The sequence below is a fragment of the Lycium barbarum genome, chromosome 10 (assembly GCF_019175385.1).
Source record: "Lycium barbarum isolate Lr01 chromosome 10, ASM1917538v2, whole genome shotgun sequence".
NCBI classification, from domain to species: domain Eukaryota; kingdom Viridiplantae; phylum Streptophyta; class Magnoliopsida; order Solanales; family Solanaceae; genus Lycium; species Lycium barbarum.
The window spans coordinates 122,292,940-122,317,563 of record NC_083346.1 but is presented as its reverse complement, the minus strand read 5'-3'; the positions used below and the strand labels follow the sequence as shown (position 1 = coordinate 122,317,563).

General features: G+C 35.0%; 2 protein-coding genes across 6 annotated transcripts; both read left to right on the top strand.

Moving 5' to 3' along the window:
- The first annotated feature begins 2,928 nt into the window (after window positions 1-2,928).
- LOC132614697 (protein SEMI-ROLLED LEAF 2) lies at window positions 2,929-17,486 on the top strand. 4 transcript variants are annotated; one of them, XM_060329224.1, is made up of 20 exons: window positions 2,929-3,037; window positions 3,998-4,331; window positions 5,015-5,089; window positions 5,755-5,870; window positions 5,989-6,103; window positions 6,190-6,318; window positions 7,168-7,215; window positions 7,620-7,804; window positions 7,890-8,086; window positions 8,331-8,623; window positions 9,102-9,251; window positions 9,328-9,741; window positions 11,631-11,780; window positions 12,769-12,844; window positions 14,397-14,524; window positions 14,646-14,846; window positions 15,415-15,537; window positions 15,624-15,740; window positions 16,079-16,306; window positions 16,883-17,486. In XM_060329224.1, exons 2-20 carry the CDS (start codon window positions 4,185-4,187, stop codon window positions 17,045-17,047), a joined length of 3,057 nt encoding a protein of 1,018 aa, XP_060185207.1. In that variant the 5' UTR covers window positions 2,929-3,037; window positions 3,998-4,184; the 3' UTR covers window positions 17,048-17,486. The 4 variants fall into 4 exon arrangements, with proteins under 4 accessions (XP_060185207.1, XP_060185209.1, XP_060185208.1 ...); XM_060329226.1 differs by lacking the exon at window positions 2,929-3,037 and having other exon boundaries at window positions 3,568-4,331; window positions 7,620-7,687; XM_060329225.1 differs by lacking the exon at window positions 2,929-3,037 and having other exon boundaries at window positions 3,577-4,331; window positions 16,079-16,294.
- Window positions 17,487-19,188: 1,702 nt separating this feature from the next.
- Window positions 19,189-23,317, top strand: LOC132614754 (uncharacterized). 2 transcript variants are annotated; one of them, XM_060329280.1, is made up of 3 exons: window positions 19,189-19,346; window positions 22,766-22,875; window positions 22,960-23,317. In XM_060329280.1, the coding sequence occupies exons 2-3, from the start codon at window positions 22,782-22,784 to the stop codon at window positions 23,103-23,105; spliced, it is 240 nt and encodes a 79-aa protein (XP_060185263.1). In that variant the 5' UTR covers window positions 19,189-19,346; window positions 22,766-22,781; the 3' UTR covers window positions 23,106-23,317. The 2 variants fall into 2 exon arrangements, with proteins under 2 accessions (XP_060185263.1, XP_060185264.1); XM_060329281.1 differs by having other exon boundaries at window positions 19,225-19,297.
- The last annotated feature ends 1,307 nt before the right edge of the window (window positions 23,318-24,624 follow it).

Sequence of the window (24,624 nt, the reverse complement as noted above, 5' to 3'; positions counted from 1 at the left end):
CATACTCAGTGTAATTCCATAAATGAGTGTGAGGAGGGTTTTAAAGGTAAAGAAGTTGTTCCGATAAGTCAAGTTAATTAGCATGTGCTAAATTGAGTAATAGATAAAATAATATTGACATTAGCTTGTATAACAATGCCATAGATCAAAAATAACAATGGAGCAAACTACTTTCTCCGTTCACTTTTATTTGTCCAGTTTAGATTTTGCACATTCTTTAAGAAACTATATACTCCCTCCGTTTCAATTTATATGAACCCATTTGACTGGGCACGACATTTAAGAAAGAGAGAAGGCTTTTAAAACTTGTGGTTCAAAATAAGCCTTGAAAATTTTTGTGGTTGTAAATCATTCATAAAGTGAATTTGTTTCCAAATTAGGAAAGAGGTCATTAATTTTGGCACGAACTAAAAAGAAAATAGATTTAAATAAATTGAAACAGAGAAAATATATAATAATAGTAATGTCATTATTATTAGTACCGACTATATGATGGTCCTTTTTCCCTTCCTACCTAGAAAAACTTTTGCGAAAAAGGAAAGTTGAAAACAAAAACTCCAAGAAATAGTGATAGATTCAGAATTAAAATGATGCTGGTTATGGAGTTGAATGAATTGAAAGAGTAGTTTTGAAATGTATAGTTGACTCTGTCTATACTTGTCTTTTGTAAATATGTATATATATTAGTGCTTACAACAACCTTAACACTACCAAAAAAAGATATTTTCCCACTGATATTTAGTGAAAAATTTATGATATAAAACATGATTTTCCCACCTTATTTCCACCGAATCAGCTCACAGGGAAAACACATGGTGGGAAACAGGTTCCCACTGAAACGTTGGGACACTTCCTACTTTTTCGGTGTGAAAACACTGCCATTTAAGTTTTTTCCAGCGACATTCAATGGGAAATAGCTACTGAACATTTTTTAGTGGGAAAATAAAGTTCTTTAGTAGTGTAAGTTAATATATACAATGATAATTAAATTCACAATCAAATATTTTTTTAAAAAAGTAAAAAAATAATAATATCCTTATGAGGTGTTGTTCTATAGTAGGTTTGTCAAACTAATTAATACCAATTATGATTAAAATTATTTACACAAAGTTGAACGCTAGAATATTCCAAGATGAAATTTGGCCTACCACCAATTAACCTTGAGAATATCAGATTAAAAGCAAGCAACTTTAAGAAGACAAAACACACACACACACATCAATATTTTCATTTATCAAGTTCACTTGAGTTTTTTAGTAATTATGATACCTGCTTATTTAAGTCATAGAAGAGTTGTAAAGTAAGGTGAAAGAGCCAATAAACTAACAGTGAACATAATGAGTACGATTGTTTAAATATAATTTCATCTTTAAAGTTCAAACAAGATTTAGTAATTAGATCGGGGAAGGAAATGAATGGTTGTAAATACAAATTATTGTTTTAAAATATAAGATACTTTAATTATTGGTCCCTTACTGACCAATGTTGAGACACATATCATGATTTGGTTAGGACGAATTAGTCAGCAAAATATGAAAAAGCATATATCTACATTAGAATTATTGTGATAGTTAAAGGTCACATTTGGTGGCTCAATTTGCAACTTGGCTCAGTTTGTTATAAATACAAAAGATTGGTAGTTCAAGGATAATAAAAACCTTGCAAAATTTAAGTGTGTAGTTAAGTTGGAAACTCAAGTAAATTAGCTAAATTTAAAGAGGTTTTATGAATTAAACCTTTGAACTTTTCATTCATAGATTGATAATGTAAAAATTACTATCACATCACCTAAAAGATAAGTATAATTTGTAGAACACAACAAGTTACCTACTATAATCAGGAAAGGGAATGCAACTTATATAGAGATGACAAAGACAAATTCAAGATTTGAGGTTTATCATTGTTGAATTTTGGTCATATGAAGTTAATGGGTTCTAAATTTATAATTTGTACACATTAATGAAATTCTTTAAACAAATGCCCCCTCTATCCCAATTAATGTGATATAGTTCGAATTTTAAGAGTCAAACTTTTTTATTTTGACCTAATTTGGACATACAATCTTTAAGCTTTTTAAAAACTAATTTACACATTTTCAAACTACATAAAAAGTACTATATGTACAATAATTAACAATTTAAAATATTTAAAGGGCAACCAAATAAATCGCGGTAAATTTTTCTTATTTGACTCTCGAAATCCAAACTGTATCCGATAAATTGGGACAGAGGGGAGATATAATTTAGGCTATGGTTATTGGCTCTGCCAAATTCGTACCGTACATGATACATTCACTCCTAGAAATAGAGCAGATCACGCTCTGTTTCAAGTTAAGGAGATTTGACTCTTGTATTTATCATGTATTTTTCCCTCTATTTTTAATCGGAGGTGTTAGATTCGATCCACGGAAAAGGAGTCACCTTTAATAGTAAGCACTTTACTCCCAGACTAGGACTTCCTAGCGCGAACCCGATTTAGTTGAGACTCACAAAGGTTTACCATACATCGAGTGGAAAATAAAATAAAATTAAATTTGGGGGCTCAAAAGAAATTACATCCATTTACAAAAATGTCTACAACCATCAACTGTCTTTTAACTGCCACGGTCAAATATGAAAGAAAGACTTTATTTTTTTATTCTTAATAAAACACCTATTCATCCTTAAACTTTCTCAAAAATTTCAAATGGTGAAACTGTAATATGCCAAATTGGAAGCATAATAAAATCCCCATATGTCAGTAAGTCAACATTCCACTTTCTTGTAAATCATTATATTACCGTTAAACAAATAGTATTCTTTTTTCCTAATTAGTAATTAGTGTCCGGCCAAAACCATCATTCTTTTTTTTTCTTTTTTAATTTTCAACAATTATTATTATTATTATTATTTTTTTATTTTTATTTTGTGTATAGAGGGGGGGAGAGAGAGTCAAATTTTTGAAGAAAGGTTGTTGAAAAAAAGGGGAAAGAAATGCAGGTGATCCGTTGCATTGTTGGAAAGCTTTGATCTCTACTTTACAGGCATTCATCTGAAAGGTATATACATAAAATATACACCTAAAATATATAATGTATATACATGAATATGACTCATTTCCAGTTGGTATATTGCCCCCACTTGTACAAATTCATATAAATGTCTATGTATTTATTAGGGTATCTGTCATATCATCAAATTCATTTGGAAAAATTTGATCTTTTTGAAATTCTTATAGACTTTTTTGCTTAATTTGTCTAAGTTTCTAGTTTTCTTGAAGCTCCATTTGGAAAAATTTGATTTTTTTTGAAATTCTTATAGACCTTTTTGCTTAATTTGCTTAAGTTTCTAGTTTTCTTGAACCCCATTTGGAAAAATTTGATCTTTTTTGAAATTCTTATATACCCTTTTGCTTAATTTGTCTAAGTTTCTAGTTTTCTTGAACCTTATTTGGAAAAATTTGATCTTTTTCAAATTCCCATATACCTTTTTGCTTAATTTGCTTAAGTTTCTAGTTTTCTTGAAACCCCATTTGGAAAAAAAGGATCTTTTTTGAAATTCTTATATACCCTTTTGCTTAAGTTTCTAGTTTTCTTGAAACCCCATTTGGAAAAAAAAAAGATCATTTTTGAAATTCTTATATACCCTTTTGCTTAATTTGTCTAAGTTTCTAGTTTTCTTGAAAAAATTTGATCTTTTTCAAATTCTCATATACCCTTTTGCTTAATTTGCTTAAGTTTCTAGTTTTCTTGAAACCCCATTTGGAAAAATTTGATCTTTTTCAAATTCCCATTTACCCTTTTGCTTAATTTCTTAGTTTTCTTGAAAAGTTTTGATCTTTTTCAAATTCCCATATATCCTTTTGCTTAATTTGTTTAGTTATCTAGCGGTTCATGATTTTGATTAGTTGAGAGAAAATTGGGGTACCCTTTTTATCAAATTGCTCATTTGTAGATTCTTGATATGTGATGGTTTAATGAGATTTTGATGCAAAGTGTTTTTGAATTCTCTATTTGTAGGCTGTAAAAACAGGAGTACCCAAAAGCTCCTGAGTGCTTTTCTTTCCCTTTCTGATTTTTTGAGGGTTTATAGGAATTCTAGAGTTATTAGAGGTTAAGGGAGGGAAAGAAAGCATTTACCTTGTGAGCTATTATTCAAATTGGGTGAGAAAATAAAAATAAAAATAAAAATTTGTGTTAGTAAAAAATGAACGGAGTCTCCGGTGTGATGTCAAGGCAAGTATTGCCAGCATGTGGAAGTCTTTGTTTCTTCTGCCCGGCGATGAGGACGAGATCAAGGCAGCCCGTTAAGAGGTATAAGAAGTTGATCTCAGACATTTTTCCTCGGTCCCAGGTTAGTCAAGTATTGTATTGTGAATATAAGTAACTTCCATGTTCTGCTTGGTTCCTTTTTTATGTTTTAAGTACCCCTAATCAGTTTTTGGAGTCTAATAGTCTGTTTGACCAAGCATCCAATATTTTCTTATTTTGAAAAATGCTTTTTGGTAGAAGTGCTTTTAGAGAGTAGCAGTTTGTGTTTGGTTAATCAATTTGAAAAACACTTTTGCCAATATTAGAGCAGTACGTTGTGCTTGGCCATTGTTCCAAAGTGCTTTTGGAGAAAAGCTACTTCTCTATATATTGATGATGAAGCATTTGTACTTTTAACTTAATAGGGATTCTTGTAGTCATCATATTTTGCTTAGTGTTAGATTTAGATGTCAGTTTGCTAGTAAGAGGCATTGGTTGTTTTCACTTTATATGAATGTTTCACCCACTAAAGGAGCGACCTGCCAATATTAATCAACTACTCGAATTTTGATGTCAATTACAATAGGCGAGCTTAATTTACCTTTGATTACATGGTTAACATTACCTTGTTCAGTTCAAAATGATTTTAAGCTACACTCAGCTGTACATTAATATGAGATAATATCCAGAAAAGGTGGTATTTGTCCATTTGACAATGATAAACTTGCTGTCTTTCTATGCTACATTTACATGTATAGGAATGACATTTGTGCATTCACTTTGCAGGAAGAAGAACCAAATGATAGGAAGATAGGAAAACTTTGTGAATATGCTGCAAAAAATCCTTTTCGAATTCCCAAGGTATATTCATTTCACAGTGTTCTTGAAAATTATGAGCTCTTTGAAACAATCCATGAAAAACCTCCTGAATGTTTGTAAAACATATTTTTGTTTGCTAATCTTCAGGATCACTTTATTCACTTGGACTTTCTTTGTCTGGCATAAGGACCATGTAATGTAAATAGATAGTGCATTAGAAGTGAGCATACATTTGGATCCCATTTGAATCTTACCTTGACTTTACAACATCAAATAGTTATCTTAAAGGCACTTCGTTAATGTATTAGATCACATTTTACTCCGTTAAATTAACATCCTAGTTAATTTCTTCCCAGCTATCCAAGCCTTTGTAGACAGAGTTACTCGGTACCTGTGCTGGTGGGAGGTGGCAGGTACCCCGTGGAATTAGTTGAGGTGTGCGCAAGCTGGTGCATAAATTTTTTTTAACTTGCCCATTATATTCTCTTTAGCCGATATGGTCTAGGAATCTAGGTATAAGGAGCTTTATGGGACACCGTATGCAAATAATTAACCAATTGACTAACTTTTGCCATTATGCTTGTTTTTGAATGTTTGCGTCTTCATTGTTCCTTATGTAGCAGAAATCTTCTTTTTTCCTTCATGCTTAAAGTCAGAATTTTCTAGAACATTTTTGTCATAAGCCTTTTCTTGGATCTGCTGAACAGATAACAAAGTCACTTGAGGAGAAGTGTTATAAGGAATTGAGAAATGAGAATTTTCGGTCAGCAAAGGTTGTTATGTGTATATACAAAAAGTTGGTTGTCTCATGCAAGGAGCACATGTAAGTTTCTATTGCTTAGCGAAGTATGAATTGGTCTTTTTCAGCTTTGTGGATGCAGTTCTAATTTTCATTCGTTATGTTATGTATTGTTATATGGTTTCGTGTATCTCTTTGTCAGGCCACTTTTTGCAAATAGTCTGCTCGGCATCTTACAAACTCTTCTAGATCAGTCGCGTGAGAATGACATGCTTATTGTCGGATGTGAATCATTATTTGATTTTGTAAATAATCAGGTTGGTTATTGTTCTTGTTTATGCCTAAGTTATGCCTGACAAATGTGAAGTATCTTATACCTTCTTGACTTTATCGTTTTATGCAGAAAGACGGTACTTACATGTTTCATTTAGATGGTTTTATTCCAAAACTGTGTCAATTGGCACAACAATTAGGGGAAGAAGAAAGTGCTATACATCTCCGCACAGTTGGCCTGAAAGCACTTTCTGCAATGGTACAGAGTTCATGTAGATTTTTCCAACTATTTAGTCTATTACTATGTGCTTTTGATACAAACTGTCAAGATGGTTGTTTTCCATCAAATACAAATGGTAGCGAAGTGTGCTTTTCTTCAGTTCTAAAAAGGGAATTAAGTCAAAATCATATGATCAACATCTGCAGAAGTAAAAAAGTTATACAAATTAGGATGAAAGTAGTTCCATTTTTGCATGATTGGATGACTAATGACGTAGACCAAGACATTTAGGAAAAACGACTTTCTGTTGTCTTAATATATACTCCCTGCAGTCCATAATAAGTGATCTTTACGCCTTTGGCACACCCCTAAAGAAAATACTAAACTCCTAGGAAAAAATAGGTATTTTGACTAACTCACCCATAATTAAATAGTACCTGTTAAATAGGGGTAAATTTTTTTATTACATAAAAAATTATTTAAATTGGGGTAAATTTGAAAAGAAACAATTAATACCTTCTTGATTATGTAAAAGGACACTTATTGTGGACCAATTAAAAAGGCCAAAAGGTCACTTATTATGGAACGGAAGGAGTATATATGAGTATTACATATTATACGCCAGCAATTACAACATTTCTAATTTCCATACGACACAAAAATTTCATCACTGATTGATGAGGGAGTATATATGAGGCATTGAAGAGTGCATGTGAGTTTAGTAATTTATTCTCCTCAAAGTCCTGATTTGATTTTCATTTAAATTTTATACCGGTAACTTCTATGATTAATGGTATAAAACCATAACTATCTTTTACCTGCATCCAAATGTAGATCTGGAGTTCTTTGTTAAATTGATATTCTAACAAGAACTTAATTGTGTCACAGGTTTGGTTCATGGGTGAATATTCCCATGTTTCAGCGGAGTTTGACAATGTAAGCAGATTCTTTCCACCTTATTTTCTTATTATCAGGTCTGAAAAATGCCCGATCAGTATTTTCCAATTCTCCCTCTATAGAACATTGAAATATCTTCACTCTTGTGTACATTGAGGGCAACGTGGAAAGGTCAAAAGCTTGATAGGATTTTATTTGCATGTGCCCAATTTCTGGACACCAAATAATAGTGAGTAAAACTTCTCAATGGAAAGCGTGTTAAGTTAGATTTACAAGAAGTGTCAGAATTAGTATAGCTTGTGGGATATTACCTTGAGATAGATCTATTGTATTTCTTAGTTTTGTATTTTTTCACCACTTTATTTTAGTAGCGTAAACTGTGTCCATTTTACTTCTCCAGACATCTTTATTGCCTCTACTAATGTATTTATCCTATCTATTAGATCGTTTCAGTAGTCTTGGAAAATTATCCGAGACCAAGAAAGGAAAATCAAGACTTAAACCAGAACAGGTGGGTGGAAGAAGTGCGCAAAGTAGAGGGCCACGTTACTTCTTCCCCAGGAGTCATCGCGAAGGTTCCCTCGTGGAGAATCATTGTGAATGAGAAAGGGGAACTAAATATTTCAAAGTTAATATTTCACACTAAGTGTCAGGTCAACTTTTTCTTTTTCTCCATGTGGTGTCCTAAAGTGCATCTTAATTTTCCTTGACAGGGAGGATGCAGAAAACCCATCATTTTGGTCCAGGGTTTGCCTGCATAACATGGCCAAACTAGGTAAGGAGGCTACAACCACAAGGCGAGTTTTGGAATCTTTATTTCGCTACTTTGATGACGACAATTTATGGCCCACTGAAAATGGAATTGCTGTACCTATTCTAAAGGATATGCAGTACACGATGGATGCTTCAGGTTTGAAGCTACTCTTAACTTTACCTTTCTAAAGGGAGAGAAGTTAGTGGTAGAGTAGAGTTTATCTTGTTTTTATTCTTTGGCACTCTCATTTACTTTTTGCTGTTCTTTTATCAAATATTTTATTACCTGTGGTTATTCGAAAGATTCCTAATTTTACTAGTATTATATTTTCCTTGTAATGAAAATTCATAATGGCTTTTTCTCACTTTAATGTTCCTGCTTTACCTATTCAATTATGCAGGAGAGAATGCGCACCTTCTGCTGTCAACATTAGTCAAGCACCTAGATCACAAAGATGTTCTTAAACAACCTGAAATGCAGCTTGACATTGTTCAGGTGGTGACTTCGCTTGCTCAAACCACGAAGATCCATCATTCCATTGCTCTAGTCAGTGCAATAACTGATATTATGAGGCACTTACGGAAAAGTATACATTATACTCTTGATGACGCAAAGCTCGGAGCCGAATTAATAAAGTGGAACCGACTTTTCCAGGAATCAGTGGACGAGTGCCTTGTGGAGTTATCAAAAAAGGTGCAGTTAATCTTTCATTGGATATGAATATCAAATAAGTTGCATTCTATGTAAATTGGTTGGAAGCTCTTATAGCCTGTTTGTCCAAGCTTCTAAAATCAGCTTATTTTGAAAAGTTTGTTTTCCAAAAAAGTTACTTTTGGTGAGAACAATTTGTGTTTGGCTAATCAATTTGAAAAGCACTTTTGAACAGCAAGTATTATTTGAAGTGCTTTTAAGTGTATTTTCTCAAAAGTGCTTTTCAAAAAAATACTTATGGGGAGAAGCTACTTTTTTAACTTCTCAAAAACAGCTTTTGCTTGTACTCAAAAGCACTTTTTCTTGTCCTATATGATTCGCCAAACACCTCAACTTTGTAAAAAACAAAGCACTTTTGGCCTTGGAAAAGCTTGGCCAAATAGGCTATAAGTCTCAAATCAAACTTCTTGTTATTGGCATGTGTTCGGAAGTGATGATTCTTCATTTTCCCGACTATTAGGTTGGAGATGCAGGCCCTATTCTTGATGTGATGGCAGTAACGTTAGAGAACATCTCAAGTATCAAAGTGATATCAAGAACTACTGTTGCTGCTGTTTACCGTGCTTCTCAAATCATAGCTTCTATGCCAAATTTGTCATATCAAAACAAAGTAAGACTTTTCTTTGCTTTCGTAGCTTTTTCCGAGGTATATTGAGTTAAAGAATCTGACTTTTCTTTATGTTTAGGCATTCCCAGAGGCTTTATTTCATCAGTTACTCCCTGCTATGGTCCACCCTGATCTTGAAACACGAGTTGGAGCTCATCGAATTTTTTCTGTTGTCCTCGTTCCGTCTTCTGTTTCCCCTCAGAAGGTACCGGAGGAAACAGCCCACCTAAGGAAGGCAGCAGATTTTTCAAGAGCACTCTCTAGAACTGTTTCTGTATTCTCTTCTTCAGCTGCTCTTTTTGGAAAGCTGCGAGACCAGAGGTCTTCTTCAACGAGGTCTACTTCAACGGAGAATGTTACTCTTGAAATGGAACAGAAAGATAACAATAGTGGGATACTCAACAGAATAAAGTCAACATATAGCGGGGCATATAGCATGAGAGGCTCTCCTGCACCTGTTGAAGAGTCTACAAACAAACCAAGTAACGAAGTGGTAGGTTCTGTGACCATCTCCACCATCTTAGTGGTATAGTGGCAAAATTAGCCCATAAAAACATGACCCGCGCAACCCGCTCAAGTTTGGAGTGGTCATTGACCTGCCCATGTATTAGCTCAACCCATCAGAAAATTGCGCTGGTATATACCCAAATTGACCCATGAGAAACCTTGTCAGAATATGTTCAAAAAGACATTTTATCAATTTGATATGTTATATATAGCCATAATAAAGAAAAAAATAGTGTTATTAGGTACTTAAAAAATTAATACGCTTAGTAAGCATTTTTTTTTTGGGGGGGGGGGGGGGGGGTGTTGGGTTACGACCCGCTTGTTAGCCCATTTTAGCCCAACCGTTTTCAGCCCAAGTAACTTTTGGGTTTATTTACTCAGCCTATTTTAACCCACCCAAATTAAGCCCAACCTGCCCTAACACCCCTACTGACATCACATTATGAGACTTCATATTTGCTACTCCTTTACTACTCAAGCTTTTGACCTTCTCTTCACAGTTCACATCCTTGGCAAGTAATGCTTTTTGCTTGAACAGCTTCATCTTTGATCAACAGCTTATTTTGCTACATACACTCACACCTTCTGCTGAGAATGATTGGAAGCTTGCTTACAATAATAGGAACGAACAACAACAACAATGCCTCAATCCTGAACCAAGTTGGGATCAGCTTATATAAATCCTTAATATTCGCACCTAAGGGTGTGGCCTAGTAGTCAATAAAGTGAGTTGAGAACCATGAGGTCTCAGGTTCAAATCCCAGCAGAGACAAAAACACTAGGTGATTGTTTTGCATCTGTCCTAGCCTTGGTGGACAGAGTTACCTGATACCTGTTGCTGGTGGGAGGTGGCAGGTATCCCGTGAAATTAGCTGAGGTGAGCACAAGCTAGCCGGACACCACGGTTATCAAAAAAAAATTCTCAACATCCATTCCATTCTATTTGGATCCATTTCATTCCATACTCAATAATTTGTTTTCTTAAATAAACTAGTGTTCTCTAAAACTAGAGATTATCTAAACCTCACATTTGTCCTACACTAACATGGAAATCTACGGACAAACTAAAAAGTCCCTTGGCAAAACATTGGACCTAATGTATCTGTCGTTTTTATGTAATCAAGAAACTATATTCAATAGGTACTATTTCATTAACGGTAAATTAGCCAAAATGGCTATTTTGTTTTCTAGAAGTAAGTATTTTCTGAAGGGGTATGCCAAAGCCCAAAAGGTCACTTATTATGGACCAGAAGGAGTATCTTTTATCTGAATCTTTTGCTTCTATCATATTATGTTCTTTTCTAAATCCGCATGAATTTTGAGAAATTGTAGGTCTTTTGAGATAATCTATATTTATATGATTTTAATCTAGCTCATCGCATTTTAGGTCCTTTTGTCATCATAGTGTTGCGCCATATACCGTAGTATTTGGAGGTCCATGCATGCCATGGCCAAATCATCTTAGGAAACTTTGCATTGATCTTAATCCATATATTTATGACACTGATATAGAGGTTATGTTCCAGACCCCACGTTGTGGGATTTCACTGGGTTGTTGTTGTTGTTGATATAGAGGTTATGTTGGGCATTAGAGTTCAAACATTCATTTGGATTAAATGAAGAAGGTTCTACTCTTTTCTAAATTTTGTGCCCATCTTAACATCGATATATTTTCAACACAGATATACTGAATATGTTGGTATTCGACTTCAACCATTCATTATGAAATAATATTGCTGGTTTCACAACTGTTCTATAGAACTTGTGTTTCACTTTGGGAAAACTATACAATGTAGTAATACAACGGTTTACTATTTGAGTCTGTGTTATTTGACTTCACTAAGTAGTGATAATTGTTTTCCTCATGATCTTCAGGGTCCTATTTCTCTAAGACTCAGCAGTCACCAAATCACACTCTTGCTCTCCTCTCTATGGGCACAATCAATTTCTCCTGCAAATATGCCTGAGAATTATGAAGCCATTGCTCACACATTTAGCCTGGTCTTGCTATTTTCTAGAGGAAAGGTAATTGCTCGGTTCTTTGTGTTATATTTGTTCTAAATACTTATTTGCCGGCACGTACTTTCCTCATGATACTAAATGGAATTTTAGTGTTTCTATTGTTCTCCAAGAATTTTATCGAACAAAGGATATCCATATTTGTGTAGCTTGAAAGATCCACAAGAAAAAAATTCTTTTAGTGGTTCCTTTCATTATAGTTATTTTCTTAATTCTTGACTATATCTAGGTAATATATTCCTTTGGAGTTCCTAAGATTTTTGTTTCCCTTTTGTCTTCGCTATGTAGTAAGGTTTTTAGTGTCTCCTATCAAGGGAATTTTTGAACCTTCTGTTGGATGAAAGATGGTTGAAATTTTTATCTAGTAGGAGAGTTTAATCGATATCTTATAATATAGTATCTGAGGAGTATTAGTTAAATGCTAATAGGCTTCCTAGAGCATTTACCGGTTTACCAGAGGAAAACAATAATGTACCATTTTTAGAATTGAGCTCCTTTTTCTAGTCCTTTGTGTTTTTGTAGTGCAAAAATGATGTCCTCTGACATGGTAAGGACTAATTATAAGCGTTGGACCCGGTGGTGCGAGGATTAATTGTAAACTCTGAATGCCAATCGCTATTTATTGCTTTTTATTTTTTAATGTCTTTCTTGCTTCTATTATTTTGAAAATTAAAACTTTTGCATGAAAAGACCTTCCAAATCAATGGTGATCAAGGAGACAGTTTAACTGCTTGTTAGTAACAAATTAAAATAAGAATATGGAAATGAGAAACTAAAATGCCAAATAACTAAATCATTGAGAGTTTTATTTGTGGTATTATTTGTTTGGCATTTAGGCAGTTAAATGATCTAGGATATCTTGGTCGTTTATCACACTGCATGAGGCAATTTTATATGCTATGTTAAATCCGTAAAGGAACTAATATGTGAATAAACATTTGTTGGTATGTAGCGTATATCTCTTAATTGAAGTTTGCTTCATGTACCTGTGCAGAACTCGTACCGTGAAGCTCTAGTGCGAAGTTTTCAGCTTGCGTTTTCGTTGAGAAATGTTGCACTCGCTGAAGGAGGTAAAACTGCTACATCATATTTGCCCTCTGGGGTGTAAAACTGCTTAAGATTTTTCTTTCCCTTTAATTTGTTTTTCCTTTATACTGAGAAGGCCGGTTAAGTAATTGCTTCATCGGAGCGCTAGGAACAAGAGCTCAGTATCTTTTTTCAAGTTAGCATTATCCGTTTTGATTGAAGGTTCTTGCACTTTCGTTACTATGTTGACTGAGCATGTCTCGTTCTCTTAGCTGTAATCCCATCTGCTAATTTTTTCACTAAGTTCTCTCTTTCCTTTAGGTTTATAACATCTTCATAAGGATATTAGTATAAAAAGATGAGAGAAAACGTTTAGGTCCTACCCATAAAGAGTTAATGTTCTTGTTGGTGTTCTTTTTTTAATCAAGTAAATGTATTTTCATTCATAAACTTGGCCAAACTGGCCATATACAAGGGGTATACCAAAAGGTAAAGAATTTACAAAAAGATATGATTCTATACAACAAGGAACTTTATGCGTGCACCAAAAGAGAACGGAGACTACTCCTCAACTGAGAGAAACTCGACTCTACCCCTTCAAAAGCTCTCCTATTTCTCTCTCTCCCCACAATCCACATTAAAGCAAGTGGAACCATCTGCCCTTCGTCTTCTCCTCCTTCTCCCGCTCTTCCAGCTGAACATCAAATCTTTCACGGTTTTTGCATTGCCCATGGAGTGCCAAACCACCTAAGCATAACCCACCATAACCTTATGGTTAGCACGTAGTGTAGAAGAAGATGATCCATGTCCTCACCCGCCTCCTTACACATGTAACACCAACTGATGCAGACAACTTTCCGCCTTTTAAGATTTTCCTCCACTGTCAAAATCACCTCTCTAGCGGTGAGCCAAGTGAAAAAACACACCTTCCTTGGCATCTTTAGAATCCATATTGCATTACGTGGAAAAATGCTCCTTCCTAACATGGAAAAACATGTTCCTCCCTTTGGTGTTTAATGGCAATTCTTAAATGCTTGCTGCACAAAGGTTCTTTTGTTTTTTACCTTTAAAGCAAAGACTTGTCAATGCTATGCAGTATACCTTAAAAGAGGCAATAACTAGAAATAACTGCATTCCTACCGTCTCCTAAAACTTTTGGCAATAATTTATGTGAGAATCCCCAAACACTATGATCCTTGTAGAGAAAATAGTTCAGCTTATCTGTTTGCCTGCGTGTTTCTATTGAAGTGTGTGTCAATCTCATCTAATAACTTAATCTAATAGAGAGAACACACTTTTATTTACTTCGTTATATTCTCAACATGCCCCACTCACACGCCCTGATTCTCTTTCATGGGCCAATTATGTGGAAATTCTTTTTTGATAACGGGTGGTGGTGAGACTCAACCCAGGGTCTCTGCCTGCTTTGATACCATATTAAAGTGTGTGACCATCTCATCTAAAAGCTTAAGTTGTTAAAGAGACCACACTTTTATTTACTTAATCATATTCTCAACAGTTTCCTTCTCGAACATTTTTTTTTTTTTAACTTAGAAGATTTATGGATCACAGTTCATTTGACTTTTTTTTTCCCAGGGTCACTACCACCTTCACGTAAAAGATCTCTGTTTGTTTTGGCGACATCTATGATTATTTTCTCATCAAAGGCATATAATATACCTTCTCTCGTTCCGTGTGGCAAGGCAACACTTTCAGATAAAATGGTTAGTATCCAATTGCTCGCAAGCTTTATATGCTTTATTGACCTCCGTGGTGGCCTTTGTTCTTTCTATATTAATTTCTGTTCATGTCATAATGCATGGGAAACTGTCATTGCTTTTTCAGGTTGATCCATTTTTACATTTGGTTGAAGATAGCAAACTACAAGCTGCTGATTCAAGTTCTGGTAATGGAAAAGTTACATATGGATCCAACGAAGATGATAGTTCTGCTCAGAAATGTCTCTCACAAATAAATATCACTGAGCATCAGTCAACAGAATCCATGATTTCCTTAATCCTGAAGAGCTTATCTAATCTATCAGATGTAAATATTTCATTACTAATTTTTCAACCATAAAAGGTTAGCTGGTTGGCCAAGCTTCTAAAAATTGAAAAAGTGTATTTTTCAAAAGTGCTTTTCAGAAAATTACTTTTGGTGAGAAGCGGGTTGTGTTTGGCTAATCAATTTGAAAAGCACTTTTGAGCAGCAATTAGTGTTTGATCAAGCTTTTAAAAGTGCTTCTATGTGTATTTTTCTTAAAATTGCTTTTCAAAAATAAAAAAAGAGAGTGTCTAGGGTCTATCGGAAACAACCTCTCTACCTCTTGTGGTAGGGGTAAGGTCTGCGTACACTCTACCCTCCCCAGATCCCACTTGTGGGGTTACTCTAGGTATGTTGTTGTTGTTGCTTTTCAAAAAAGTACTTTTGGGGAGAAGCTACTTTTTTCAGCTTCCCAAAAACAGTTTCTGCTTCTACTGGAAAACACTTTTTCTTATCTTAAAAGCTTAGCCAAACACCTCAACTTTGCAAAAAAAGCACTTTTGGCCTTGGAGAATCTTGGGCAAACCAGCTATAAGCATTGATCCCTAATATAATTTGTTCTGATATGTAGCTTGAAGTGTCAGCTACAAGGGAGGAGTTGCTTAAGAAATTTTCACCAGATGATTCGGATTCCTTGGGGACTCAGTTTTTTACTGATGCTCAACAGAGAGCACAGCAGTCTAATGCAGTTGATGTAAGTCTCTAGAGAGCGAAATTTATTTTGGTATACTCTTCTATCCTCATTTTCTCTGTTTGGTCACTCTTTTTACCATTGTGCAGCTGGCCTCAATATTTGACGATGATGGTCCAGACTTATTTCAAAGTGGTTCCGAACAGAATGAACAATCAGCCATGGAAATTCCCAACCTTTTGAGTGTCAATCAACTTTTAGAATCTGTAAGTCACTATATTATTTTAACCCATTATTTATATAAAAACAACTATGCCTCAGTCCCAAACAAGTTGGGGTCGGCTATATGAATGCTCACTGACCATGCCGCTCCATTTAACCTCATCTTTAGACACGATAAAAATAATTTGTCTAACACAGTGGTAGTTACGGGTTCAACCGAACCCAGTAATCTTGGCTCAAAACACTATGTTTATGTTAAAAAATTCATTTAGTATGTACCAATAATCTATTTAGAACCTAGTAAGCGAAAAAAAATTTAGTTTTTCTATTTTGATCTTTGGCACTTGTTTTCTGAAATTAACTTTGTCTACACCAAATGAAGGTTTTGGAAACGGCACATCAAGTAGGGAGAATCTCTGTGAGCACGGAACCTGAATTTTCTTACAAAGAAATGGCTCATCATTGTGAGGCACTTTTAACGGGAAAACAACAAAAGATGTACAATTTGATGAATAACCAACATAGACAAGATAATGTGCTGATCGAAATATCAGAGAATTCCAGTGAACAAGACAAAGAAAGCGCTTCTGATAACCAGGTTGAGAATCAGGTCCCTAAAGTAGTCTTTTTTTTTTTTTTTGGTTTTCATTGATTTCTATAAACTAACCATTTCTTGTTTCTCCTTCTCCCCCTTCCTTAATTCATTTGCAACTTAGGTAAAACTAGGGGTGGCGAAATTAGCCCACAAAAACATGACCTGCCCATTTATTAGCTCAGCTCATTTTAGCCCATCTAGAATTTGGGCTGATATGTAGGCCAAATTGACCCATAGAAACCTTGTCTTTTTTGGTTGATACGTTATATATAGCCATAATAAAGAAAAAAATAGTTTTATTAGGTACTTAATTTTTTAAAAGAACAAACAAAGAAATTGAAGCTTGGTAGGACTTGGCGAGTTGGGTTATGACCCATTTTAGCGCAACCCATTTCAGTCCAAGTAACTTTTACGGATCAATGACCCGCCCATTTATTGACTTAGCACATTTTGAAAAACAGATAGCCAAGGTATATATTCTTTATGTAAAACAACTCACAGTAGATGTAGCACTATAAGTTTCCTGCTTTGCATGATCTAGAGAATACGATCTAACTAAAACTTACTGCTCACTAAACTTTATGGGGGCAGGTAAAAAACCAACTCGCGGATCAGAACATAGGCAATGTTTCTCATACATCATCACGCGGAACTAGTTCTTGGCATTGTGGAGCAGAATATCAAAGTAATCCGGAGTCCTTTAGGCTACCGGCTTCAAGTCCATATGACAATTTTTTGAAAGCTGCCAGATGGTAGATAGCATTAGGAATCATTGCAAACAGAAATGTTTCGGATTACTCTCCTCCAAAACATTTGCCTTATCGGTTTGTGGAGCATTTTCTGCAACTGAGAATCGGAAGATCTTCGTGCAAAACCGCCTGCACAGAAACAAAGTCGGCGCCAGAGTTGTAGATAACACAGATTTTGTAATTCATCATACACATTAAAGTTGTTCATTCTTTTATTCTTTTTTTTGTTCTTCCTGTAATGAGGTGAAATATTGTTGTATTGGAGCCAGAGAGGAGGCCTGTTGGTTAAGATGTTAGGTTTTGCTGTCTTAACCAATGCCATTTACTGTTGTATAATATCAGATGTTGCTTTTCTTGTTCTCTTTTAGTGATTTTTGATGGAGCTATGCTCTTGTTCTTTGGTATATGCTAACACTGTTATTTGTAATGGAAAAGGCATTTTCTTATTATGTTCTTATAAAAATGTTTGTGACACATGAACTGTCATAGTGTACTTATGTCCATCGCGTGGAAAAGATTTATTCACAGCCAGTGTTTGCACCAACCTAATAAATACATTACACGTATCTTTACTTAAACTAAACATTAGATGTGAATAAGTTTTTTCTCTGTTGGTGCCTGACTCAGGCATTAACAACTAGGCAATGGATGCTAAGGGAAAGAGGGGCCACACTAGATGTATACGACGACATACATACAAGGTTTAGAACTATAACTTAATTCTTTATTATGTGCATGGCTCGTAATATGCACTAGATCGCCAATGTTGTACATATGTTTGATTGTCCAAAAATTATGCATTTTTAGAGGGTCCGAGTAACATAACTTATGTCCATCTGATATGATATATGCACAACAACATCAAACCAATATCACATGACTAGAGGTCTCGGATGCTCGTCCAGGAAATGGAAAAACCCCCGGTCCCAGTAGAGAGCGCTTTCACTTTTAATAGGCCCTATGCGATGCAGAACTGAATTAGTTGGGTCAGTATTTTCCTGATACCATATGGTTATAAAAAAAAATAAACACATAAGAGCAAGTGCATCCACTGCATCAAACTTGAACAATATGTATGCAATCAAATTTAAAAATAAAATTTCAAAAACATGTACTCCCTCCTTTTTAATTTGTTTGTCTTACTTTTTTTTTTTAGTCCGTTTAACAAAGAATATCTCTTTCTTTTTTTGGTAACTTTTTAATTGCAACTTTTCACATGTTATATCCTGCATTGGTGGGCATAGTGTGGTTTAAATAGCCTTGGGCTCTCCCCACCTTAATAGCTAGTTTTTGAGTGTGAGTTAGGCCCAAGGTTGTTACAAATAGTATCAGAGTCACCCACCGCCCTTCGTGCCTATCGTGTCTTGAATGGTGACGTCGGTATGACAGTGTTCGCCCGGGGCTAGTAATGTCTAGTGCACAGCCGTCAAGGACAATAGATGCGGAGCGTGGTGGTTTGTTATGTCCCGTATCGGTGGGCATAGTGTGCTTATGTGGGTTTAAATAGCCTTGGGCTCTCCTACCTTAATAGCTAACTTTTGGGGTGTGAGTTAGGCCCAAGGTTGTTACACCGCATGACATATTTAAGACCATAAGATTAAAGAACATTTTGGTACTTTCTATAACTACACATCTTTAATTTAAGACAAAAAAAAAATAAAAAAAAATTGGGCAATTTGCAGGATTATCCTTTGCTGGGGTGGTCTTCAATTTTTGGCCATCAAATCAGTGGTCTTTAATTTTTGTCCTTTGTTGTAAGACTCTTGGTTTCAGATTTAAACCTCTGCTCAATTAAAAAATAAAAATAAAATTCGCAAGGCGTAAGTTAGGATTCGCAGGGCATAAGTTGGGTTTCAAACTATGCCTTAAGGTACAAAAACAAAATACTGAAATTTTGCAAACCACTGCCTTAAGGCCTCATTTTGGGTAAAAGTTTACCTTAAGGCAAGACCCCAACTTATACCTTACGAATCCCAACTTATGACTTGTAATTTTTTTTTTTTTTGATTGAGCCTAAATTTAAACCCAAGACCTCTGAGTGTTAAGCCAAGAACAAATATTAAATACGACCCCGGAAGAAGCACAATCCGCGCAAAAAAATGAAAAAAAAAAAAAACAAACAAATCTGGGCCTAGGCCCAAAACCTGATTCCAACTCCATTTCATTCCATTCTTGAACCATTCTACAAACGACAACACTGACACAACCAAAAAAAAAAACATTCAAGAAAACCCTTGTCAAAAAAACATTCAGCAAAGTAAGAAATTTTCATACCTTCTCCAATCTCCTCTTTGCTCTTCATAACGGTATGCACCCCACCCCCCCCCCCCTTTTTTTTTACTATACATTTATAGATTTATAGAAGATCTTGTGTAAACTTTTTTTTATTATTATTATTATTTGTCATGTTTTTATATATTTGGGTATTTGTTTTTATTTATGTGAGATCTATGCTTTTTGGAGTGATGGGTTGATGCATCTCATGGATTTAATTTTTTAAAGTATTGGTTTATTGCTTCTTGATGGGCTTACAAAATGATTGATTTTTAACCATGATCTGTGTGTTTGAATAACAACAACAACAACAACAACAACAAGAAGATACTCAGTGTAATCCTACAAAGGGGGGTTTGGGGAGGGTAGAGTGTACGCTTAACAGAGGCGGATTCAGGATTTAAATTTTATGGGTTTAATTTTAAGATTCTTAGCGTTGAACTCATTATATTTGTAAAGTTATGGGTTCATATCTACTATTTATTGCAGTTTTAGTAATTTCATACATATAAATTTAGGCTCTATGTCGAAAGCTATGTTGCTCGGACTCTCCAAAAATGATGCTGTATCCGTGTCCAATCCTTCAAAAATGCACTACTTTTGGAGGATCTGACACGGACCCGTGTCCATTTTTGAAGAGTCTGAGTAACATAGGTCGAAAGTTTGGGGTTCAATTGAACCCGTACCTTGTAGGATAGATACGCTTCTATGAACGTAGAATTTATTCCTACCTTGGGTAGTAGATTAAGAAATTCACTAAATGCAACATACCCAATATAATCCCACAAAGTGGGGTCTGGGGAGGGTAGAGTGTACGCAGACCTTACCCCCTACCTTGGGAGGTTGAGAGGTTATTTCCGATGGACCTTCGGCATAAGGACAAGCAATTCAAAGCAATATGAAAAATCTGTGTGATTTTAATGGTTAGGATTAATGCGTCATTATCTGTTTGGCTTCCGTCGAAGCTAAGATTGCTTTTTGGGATAAATTATATGTCGTGCTATACAGTTAATGCTTCCTGAAGGGTTCGGTGTGATTAGTTTGATTACTTTTTATAGTTATCTAAGGGATTTGAATGGTGAGGATTAATGAGTCATTGTCTGTTTGGTTCGTATCTAAGCATCTTTTGATCCTTGACAAGCTTCCTATAGTAGTTTAGTATTTTTCATTGATATTGGCTAATGCGTCTTTGGATGTCAGAATAGTCATGATTTAATTCCCTTTTTACTGTATTTTCCTATGGGATGTGAATGGTTTTGTTTGATTGGTCAAATCTATTTGTTTTGTATCAACCGATTGATGTACATGTGGATAAAATAGAAATGAACGAAATGATGTGTATTTACTTTTTTTGCGGATGGGGAAGATTGAATGGTGGGTAATGTCAGTGTGTTGCGTCTTACTCATGGCTACTTCTCTCTTTTTTATTTAAAAAAAATAATAATAATGGTGGTGTCCGACCTGCTTGCGCGTACCACGACTATTCTTCTACTAATGGCTACTTTCTTCTTAGCCTTATCTGACCTCTTTTTATGCTTTTTTTTTTTTTTTATAATTGAGCCGAGGGTCTTTCGGAAACAGCCGTCCTACCTTGGTAGGAGTAAGGTCTGCGTACACTCTACCCTCCCCAGACCCCACGTTGTGGGATTTCACTGGGTTGTTGTTGTTGTTCTGTTATACATTTCCCATATGTTATGCTTTGTTATTTATTAGGCACCCATCTGATTCTGACAGTAAAGAGAAGATAGAATAGGATTAGATTCGTTAGTCACACACCATGTATTTTAATTGTGCCGGGGGTTTACCGGAAACAATCTCTCTACCTCCCAAGATAGAGGTAAGGTCTGCGTACACTCTACCCTCTCTAGACCCCACTTTGAGGGACTACACTGGGTATGTTGTTGTTGTTGGATCGATGGATAGTTGCCTTACGGGTTAGTTTAAGTCTAGTAACTAGAGAATTGAAAAAATTGCTACGGAAGTGGTTTTTTGCCTGGATGCTAGGAAAGGAAATGGTGCTTTTAGAAGTTAGTCGCTTCTTTTTGGTCTCTTCATGATATGGTATAGATTTTTGTATAGTTCAAAAAGAAGCTTCACCTTTGTATGCTGAATTATCCAGAAATCATAGCACCTGTATCCTAACATATCTTGAATAGAACATTGTGTTTGCAAAACATATATTTTACAGAAGCATTTACAGAATCTTTAGATGTATAAAAATATTTATTTGGAAGGAACTGTTGATCTAGTTGTGCCATGTGTATAGGTGTAGACACTAGTATGATATAGAAAAATGAATCTTATAAATGGAAAATAAAAGAATATAGAAGTTCTAGAAGTACCAAACAATGGTCGTATCCTATTGATGGTATATTCTGATATCTATATGAAGAGCTATGAACTCCAAAGTTCTTGTAGCATGTCAGTGATGAATTGGTAAAACAAAGTAAACACATTTTTTTGTCTTTATGTTTTTTTTTATATATATAATTTGTCCTTTTTTCTTATTCCCCTCTTTGATTTGGTACTCCAGTTGATTGCTAATAGCTTGCAGACATGAACTAATTTGTTGCTGGAAATGAGCTCTGTTTTTTAACCCTGGAATTGATAAATGCTATCTTTCAGTGGAAAGAAGAGGGTTAGTGGGCGGTAAAAGGTCTTTTGCCCCCCTACCTTTGAGGAATTAAAATTGGAAAGATACACAACATACTCATATTAGTATTTCAACCCCCAAAAAGTCCTGCAGAAGACGAAATATATGTATTTTCTTTACCTCTCTTCAAGCTGTACCCAACAACATGAACTAAAGGATATATGCTTTTCCTAGGGCTAGTAATTCAACAGCTTACTCTCCTGCCCTTTACCCTTTCCCTTGCTTTCATGGACAAACACTTTTTAGTGTAAACAAAAAGATATAGTTTTAGTTTGAAGATTTGAAGTATGTAGCTGTATGCACTTCTCTTTAGAGATTCAAATGGTACATCATACAGTAGGCTTCTGAATCACTTTGAAGTGCTCAATATTATTCATTTAATTTACAAGCAAAAGAAAAGTTATTCATGTGTACCTTGAGATAGTCTGCAAGTTACACAATTGTATTTTCTTGCTTATTTTTGAGTTTGACATAGTAGATGTATATGCTTCTGACCTAGTGCCATGATCGACTTAATTTGCACTCTACACAACTCGCAATGGTTCCGTTTGGTTGTAACTCTCCTGGCATCATCTTTTTGCTGGTTTTATCATATATATTGTAGGTACTCTTTACCAATAAAAAAAAGATAAACTGTAGTTATACTTCATTGCATTGGAAGTCACAATTACATGATGGGTGTTGAAAAGCTCATTCATGAGCTGTATCTTTAGATACTATTTATGTTGCTGAATGCTTTTGATATTGAATGGGAAAAAAAAAATTGTTCTCTTAATATGGTTTTACGGTATCTTCCAGTTTTAGGAGCTCGAAGATGGCTGGCAAGTACATCATTGGTTCTATTGTTGGATCTTTTGCTGTTGCATATGTTTGTGACACTGTTATTTCCGACGGGAAAATATTTGGAGGCAAGTTCCGGTTCCTTTTGTTAGTTCTTTGATCATGAAATTTCCTGTGCTATGCTGAGATTCACTTCTGGTATCTCAAAACAGGTACTACTCCAAGCACCGTTACTAACACTGAGTGGTGGAAAGAGACGGACAAGAAATTCCAGGCATGGCCTCGCACTGCTGGTCCCCCAGTCGTCATGAACCCCATCAGCCGACAGAATTATATTGTTAAGTCAAGTCTTGATTGAAAAATTTGAGTTATGCTGTTTTGTTCTCCCAGATTTCATTTGAAATTCAACCATTCTTCTGTTTTGAGCAAGGATTTTTGCTCCTATGCTGGATTTAGACGATACTGAAGTCATTTATCTCACTTCCTTATAAGAAGATTTTTGACATATGTTACAAACAATCAAAAAAGATTTGACATATGTTACAATAAATTCTTTGTTCAGTTTGCGCACCCATGTGTACTTGTTTATAGGCTTTGATCAACTGGGGTCAAGCTATTTCTTGTTCTGGCAAATGTATGGCAATTCTTGGCTCTCTGCACCCCTTTGTTTTTAGTTATATTTTCCACATGCTTGTGAATTCTTGGTTTTGCTGAAGCACTTTACAGCTGCAAACCTTCTATTATCTTTTTTATTATCTTCTTCTTCTTCTTCTTCTTCTTGCCGCCTCTCTACTTTCCTGTAGGGGTAAGGTCTGCGTACACTTTACCCTCCCCAGGCTCCCACTTGTAGGGATTACATTGGGTATGTTTTTGTTGCCTTGTTGGTGATTTATTGTGCATAATATTTGCATGCATAGGCTATACACTACTCCATTTTCAGTGCTCAATGTATGGTAGATACTCCCATACTTGTGGTCAGCTTGTAGTGACTTGTTGCCACACCCGGTGATAGAGTCGGAATTTTCACTCAGGGAATTTAAATTTTAGGATGAAAAGGGTTCCAATAAACCCCTTGCGTCTCCTAGCTCTGCCCCTGCCTACACCCCACTACTTGCGCTCTTTCTCGGCCTTTTAGCAGTTTCTAAGTGGTTTGGTGTAAATATCGGGTACTATGATAATTTGTTTGCTCCACTATTGGTTTTAATTTTGTGAGACAAGGATGTAAAAGGGTAACTCCTTAGATAAGATTTTGCTCTATCTTTTTCATTTTGTTTGATGTAGTTTGAATGGACACGAAATTTAAGAAATAAATGAATGTTTTTAAAATTTGTGGTTTTAAAAAAATGCTTCCTCTGTCTCAATTTATGTGATATATATTTTTTTTTAGCCTGTGTCAAAAAGAATAATATATTTTTATATTTATAAATAATTTAACTTAAAACTTTTCCGTTTGCTCTTAATAAAATGATTTAGAGCTACATAAATATTTATGACTTATTTTAGGTCACAAGTTTCAAAAGTTTTTCGATCATTCTTAAACTCATGTCTTGTCAAATTATATCACATAAATTAGGACGGAGGTAGGACAACATTTGCGTGGTTACGACACTTTTGGAACTTGTGTTAAATATATCATACTATTTGTGTGGTTACAAAAATGTTGTATTAAAAAATCATTTTTATATAAATATGAGAATCACAAGGAGTGGATTAAAAAAACTAAAAATAAAGAAACAAACATAAGGTGGAGCAGTTTATCTACAGTACGTTATTGACAGCCATTAATTATGGACAACAATAAAAAAAAAGAAACCCATGCCTGTATGTCTCCAATAAAGGCTTCCTCTAGAATTTTTAAATTATCAAATCACATCAAA